General features: G+C 57.0%; 1 protein-coding gene across 1 annotated transcript; it reads right to left on the reverse strand.

Moving 5' to 3' along the window:
* Positions 1-253: 253 nt before the first annotated feature.
* Positions 254-2,670, reverse strand: KCNF1 (potassium voltage-gated channel modifier subfamily F member 1). Its single transcript, XM_027556075.1, has one exon. It carries the CDS (start codon positions 2,062-2,064, stop codon positions 577-579), a length of 1,488 nt encoding a protein of 495 aa, XP_027411876.1. The 5' UTR covers positions 2,065-2,670; the 3' UTR covers positions 254-576.
* Positions 2,671-6,315: the final 3,645 nt, after the last annotated feature.

Here is a 6,315-nt window from a genome sequence, read left to right on the forward strand (position 1 = left end):
GGGAGCAAGCTTTTCCTCAGAAGGGAACAGAGGCACAGAGCCTCCTGGAATGTGACAAGGCTCCCTGGGCTGGACCCTGAGTATTAGCCCTTCTTTAATTAGCCTTTAACTAAAAATAACACCCCTGATCACCCTGGGCTGTGCACCTACTTCCCCGGTGGGGCTGAACCACATCTGGGAGTTGAAAGAGGGGTGCCGGGTCGGGGAGTGGGGAACAGCCAGCCTGTGAGACAGAACCTAGAAGATAGGCAGGTGCAGAGAGCTGGAGGCTTTATTGAAGGAGATACAGAACCGGGTGAGGGCTCTTGCCATCAACCAGACCATGGCCTCCATCACCCCCACACTGTCAGGGACTCCTGGACACCTGTCTGTCTCCCTCCCCTGCCCCTGGACAACACAAAGGGAATCTTACCCCAGACTCATCAGAGGTGCCCAAGGGGGCCTCCAGAGTTCTGTTCAGGAGTGGGTAGGGAGGGGACAAAGGACGGCCCCTCCCGGGCAGTCATGGACAGTCCCATCACGCTGGTCCATCCATCTCTCCACCAGCCGGCCTGTCTGTGCCTGAGTCGGCCCCCATCACTTGCAGCTCTGGAGCCGGGTCCTATGGTGCTTTTCCTCGGTCAGCAGGGGGATGAAGGTGTCGCTGTGGGACAGCTTCAGCCGGCTGCTCCAGCTGGGGTCCTCCTTCCCAGCGGGCTCCGGCGGCGGGAGGTGGTCCAGGTCACCGCGGGAGCCCCCTGCCTTGCCCTCACCAGCAGTACCGGAGTTGAGTTCCATCAGCTCCAGCTCATGCCTGGCCGCTGTCTCCAGGACTCGCTGCTTGTTGTAGTATCTGACAAAGTTGTTGATGATGGGATGAATGGGCAGGGCAATGGCAATGACCCCACATAGGAAGCTGATGGCCGCATTGAGCTTGCCTAGGGTGGTCTTGGGGTAGATGTCACCATAGCCCACCGTGGTCATGGTGATGATGGCCCACCAGAAGGACTGGGGGATGCTCTTAAACAGGGTCTCTGGGTGGCTCTGCTCCATGGTGTAGCCCAGGGCAGAGAAGACGAAGATGCCCACGGCCAGGTACATGAGCAGCAGCCCTAGTTCCTTGAAGCTGCGCTTGAGGGCGTAGGTGAGGGTCTGCAGCCCGGAGGAGTGGCGTGCTAGCTTGAAGATGCGGGCGATGCGCATGATCCGTAGGGCCTGCACCGCCTGCTGCACGTTGGTCAGCTCCATCATGCGGGCGCCCAGGTGTGTGAGCGTGAGGCTCACGTAGAACGGGAGGATGGCCAGCACGTCCACGATGTTCATGAAGGACAGGGCGAAGTGCAGCTTGTTGGGCGAAGAGAAGAGGCGCAGCAGGTACTCCAGCGTGAACCAGCCGATGCACGCCGTCTCCACGTTCTCCAGCGTCGGGTGCTCCACGCGGTTGCCCTCGGCGTCCAGGACCTGCAGCTCTGGTATGGTGCCCATGCACATGACCACCGACGAGACGAGGATGAGCAGGAAGGACAGCACGGCCACCACGCGCGCCGGACACGAGGACTCAGGCTTCTCCAGGAACTTCCAGACGCACTTCTGGCAGCGTTGCCAGCGGCCCTCGGCCGTGTCCACGCCCAGGTCGTCCAGGATGAGCTGCACGCGGCGCGCGATCTCCTCCAGCTCCTCACGCTTCTCACTCAGGTGGCTCTTGCAGCAGTCGTCTAGGAACTTGAGGTCCACCTTCCAGAAGTCCATCTCGTTCTTGAAGCAGATGGGACAGATGCCCTTCTTCATGTGCACCTCCCCGAAGTAGTAGACCTCAATGACACACTTGAAGGCATCCGGGTCCCTGTCGAAGTAGAATTCGCGCTTCCCGGGGTCGTAGTCGTCGCACAGGGAGAAGATGGTGTCGTAGCCTCCGGCCAAGCAGTGGATGAGCTCGGCCAGCCGGGTCTCGGGGTACCGGCTCAGGAGGTCTCCGTACAGCACCTGCCGCACGCCCCCCACGTTGACCACGATCTCGATGTCGTCGTCCGCCCGGGAGTCCTGGCTACCCGGCTCCGGGAGGCTGCGCTCCCCGGTCCCGTCCATTCTCCTGGCTTGTGCCCGCGCGGCCTCGGCTCCGCGCCCTGCAGCCGCCGCAGGGTCGGCGGGTCCCACCGGTGCGCGGACCCAGGGGAAGCCTGGCCGGCGCCCGCCTGCCTGGAAGCGCGGTCACAACCGGCGGCTGCGGGCTGGGGCGCGCCGCGGGGGAGGCATGCACCCGGTGGCGGGGGTCCCGGCGGGCATCCGGGCGCTGGGAGCGCGCCGGCGGTGCGGGGCGGTGTGTGGCGGGGGTCGGTTCTCGCGGCCACCTGCCTCGCCCCGAGCACTCACCCCGGCTCCAGGGTGCGGCGATCCGCCGCTTCGGCTCGGCCTCTTGCAGGAGTGGGGTCCCCCTCGTGGGCGACAGGCAGGGTCCTGGGTCCCCGGGCGCACGGGTCCCCGCGTGCGCCCCCGGCGCGAGACGGGTCCCGTCGCTGCCGGACCCACACCGCCCGCCGAGGTGTGCGGAGAGCGAACTTGGGCTTGCTTTGCCCAAGCCGTTTCTAAACACAATAGGAATTCCAGCCTGACGTCAAGAGCTTTTCAGACTGTACCCTCTTCTGGTGAAATTCTGCAAGGCACGCGCGGCAGCGGCAGGGGAACGGGTTAACCCTTGGGCAGACGGGCACAGCTGCGCGCCCGCCACCACCGCCGCGCGCCTGTCCTCGCCTCCTGGCGCCGGGGGTCACACGGGGCCCGGGACCTCCGGCTTGAAAGCGACAGGCCGACGCTGGCTGAAAAGTTTCTCTCTCTCTCTGCATCGAGAAGATCGATGGTGAGAGAACACAGCCGCCTGTTGCTCGCCCCGCAAACCGTGCCCAAGAAAGCCCTTCAGGCGCCCTCCCACGCGTTCCGGCCGCCGGTCCCGCCTGGTCCCGGGATGCTTCCCTCGCTCCCCCTAGGGGGTCACTTTCCACCTTCACCGAGTGCTGTATAACGGCTACAGCCAGTTCAGCCCCGTGGAGGAGAGAAGGGACCTGCCCAAGGTCACACAGTGAAATGGGAATGGAACCCAGGATGGGCGCCTCTTCCTCAGAGAATCCTGCTACACACGCTCCTTAGCGGACTGAAAGTCTGCCTCGAAGTCCTCGCTGTCCACCACTTTCCATTTCTCTGCAATCCAAAATCACCACCAACCTCCAGAGCCTTGAACCCCCAGACTCCCACCTCCCCATCCCCATTATCTGTCACCCAGGCCTGTGTGTCCCTCCCACGAAACGTCCCACACCCTCCCCTCTCTTCCAGATTTGCAGCCTCTGCCTGCACCATTCCAGCAGCAGCAGCATCTACCCTGCAAATTATCAAGCATCACCTGTGAACCGGGGACTGTGTTAACAGAAATATTGTAAAGAGAGGGATGAGGAGGCAGAGTACAGGGAATTTTTAGGGCAGTGAAACTACTCTGTGTAACACTCTATCTCTGGGTACATGTCATCCTGTGTTTGTTTAAACTGTGGGGTGTGCCACACCAAGAGTGGATGTCAGCGTAAATTATGGACTTTGCATGATAAAGATGTGACAGTGTTGTATCATTGATCTTAACAGATGCACCTCTGGTGGGAGAGGCTGAAGGAATGAGGGGGCAGGGAGTATGTGGGAACTCTCTGTCTTACTATTTACTTTTGCTATGAACCTAAAACTGCTCTTTAAAAATCTATTAAAAATATATTCTGTAGGCTGGGTCACTGACAGTACTTTTTTTTTTTTTCTTCTTTAATGAGATCATGTAAAACTGAATATGTTAAAATACATCACATGAAGATAGTTTGGTGAAACTTCTTTTTACAGATTTTATTTTGTTTCCATTTAAAATAAACCTATGATGTGTTACTACAGAATAAGAAACTGAGATTCAGAAAGGTTGAGTAAAAATAACAGTTATTATAAATGCATCATGAGCCAAGCACTTGCATCTCCATAGCATCCCTCTGAGGATGCAAGATGTCACGTAACCTGCCTGAAGTGCTCAGCCAGGAGGTGGCGAAGTTGTGGTGGGAACCCTGGGAGCCTGCTGCCCCAGCCCACAGGCTTCGCCTCCCTGTCCAGGTTGCTCGGCTGCTGGGGGAGCTGGGATTTAACCTCATGCCAATTCTTCTCTCTGATATAGTGCAGCACACACCTCCTGCATATGCCCCATATCCATCTTCCAGGCCTTACTCATGTTATTTCCCTTCTCTGTTGTCTTCTCTTGCTCCCTAGTACCTCCAGGGTCAAGTTCAAATTGCATTTTAGCCTAGCTTAATGGGTTATTCAAATATTTATTAACTTCTAATGGCAAGCACCCAGAGAAGGCAATGGCAACCCACTCCAGTACTCTTGCCTGGAAAATCCCATGGATGGAGGAGCCTGGTAGGCTGCAGTCCATGGGGTCGCTAAGAGTCGGACATGACTGAGCGACTTCACTTTCACTTTTCACTTTCATGCATTGGAGAAGGAAATGGCAACCCACTCCAGTGATCTTGCCTGGAGAATCCCAAGGACGGTGGAGCCTGGTGGGCTGCCGTCTATGGGGTCGCACAGAGTCGAACACGACTGAAGCGACTTATCAGCAGTGGCAAGCACACACACACACACACACACACACACACACACACACAACATACACCCTACCCTGGTGGGAAGCAGGGTTCATATTTCAGTGGAGAATATATTTTGAATAACTAATTTTGCAGTCATCACAGGCTTCCCAGGTGGCTCAGTGGGTAAAGAATTTGCCTGCAAGGCAGGAGACATGGGTTTGGTCCCTGGCTTGGGAAGATCCCCTGGAGAAGGGCATGGCAACCCACTCCAATATTCTTGCCTGGGAAATCCCATGGACAGAGGAGCCTGGTGAGCTACAGTCCATGGGATTGCACAGAGTCCAACAAGACAAGTGACTGAGCAGGCACACAGGCAGCCGTTTAACAGAGGTACGTGAAAGGAGTGGTGGTTCCTGAATTCACCTGCAGGGGGCATCAAGTGGTGTTTGCTGGTTTAGAAGGCTGAGAAAAGGTTGGAAGACAAAGAGGCTGCATTCGCTTAGAAGCACAGCAATTATTGGCTAAAGTGTGCATTTGGGGTGTGTGATGGGGACTCCTCAAACAGGTTGAACCACCCCCCAGCCACCCCTTGATATGGTCACGAGGTCCAAGGTGCTACAGGAGCCCAGGAGTCCACAGACAACTCGAAGGCTCACCAGAGCTGGAGGCTGGGCAGGTGCTGGCGCTGAGCCTTGATGTATGAGGACCTCACCCTAAGTATGGCTTAAATTCTCAAGAGTAACCAGAGGCTGACTACATGTGGTCCATTCAGCACATCTCAGGACCCTACAGGGAAGAAAGCTGGTCCTGAGAGGAAGTGGGAAAGGAAGAGGAGACAAATGTCCCCAGACAGCCCAGAGGAGAGCAGGGGCCTGCTGACAACAGAACATAAGAGAGATACAGAGGTAAATCACGGGTCAAGACAAGTTGGAGGGGTGGCAACCAAAGAAAAGCAGGGAGGAAGACTCCTGCTGGAGACAGGAGAGCAGGCTGGAGCCAGAAGGCATACAGGGAAAGTGGGAGGAGCCAGCATCTCACAGAGGGGAACTGGCTGGCGCTCACTGGCCCCTCCAAACCTGCCCGCCCTGTGCTTCAAACTCCTAGACTCCTTCTCAGACCCTTGGAAGCCTCGGAGCCTTGGTGACTGACCTGCCTGAGCCCCAGAAGCCCCTCCCCTTCCATCCCACCAAGCGTCACACATCCTCCCAGGGCCATCTCCACTCACCTAGCCAGAGCAGCACACAGAGGTCAGGTCTGGAATTCCTTTTCGTCCAGTGTTCCCCCCGGGCCCACACTGCCTTCTCTGCATGGACCAAATCATGGCCAAGGGCAAAAGTCATGGGCTGAAGCCATAACCCCCAGTGAGACTGTATTTGGACACTGGGATTTTAAGACGATCAGATCAGATCAGATCAGTCGCTCAGTCGTGTCCGACTCTTTGCAACCCCATGAATCCCAGCACACCAGGCCTCCCTGTCCATCACCAACTCCCAGAGTTCACTGAGACTCATGTCCATCGAGTCAGTGATGCCATCCAGCCATCTCATTCTCTGTCATCCCCTTCTCCTCCTGCCCCCAATCCCTCCCAGCATCAGAGTCTTTTCCAATGAGTCAACTCTTCACATGAAGTGGCCAAAGTACTGGAGTTTCAGCTTTAGCATCATTCCTTCCAAAGAAATCCCAGGGCTGATCTCCTTCAGAATGGACTGGTTGACAATAACTAGGGTTAAAAAAAAGT

Source organism: Bos indicus x Bos taurus, chromosome 11 (assembly GCF_003369695.1).
Source record: "Bos indicus x Bos taurus breed Angus x Brahman F1 hybrid chromosome 11, Bos_hybrid_MaternalHap_v2.0, whole genome shotgun sequence".
NCBI lineage: Eukaryota > Metazoa > Chordata > Mammalia > Artiodactyla > Bovidae > Bos > Bos indicus x Bos taurus.

What these genes read in the sequence shown, in the direction of transcription:
- KCNF1 (XM_027556075.1), bottom strand. Translation starts at nt 2,064, where the DNA reads ATGGACGGGACCGGGGAGCGCAGCCTCCCGGAGCCGGGTAGCCAGGAC.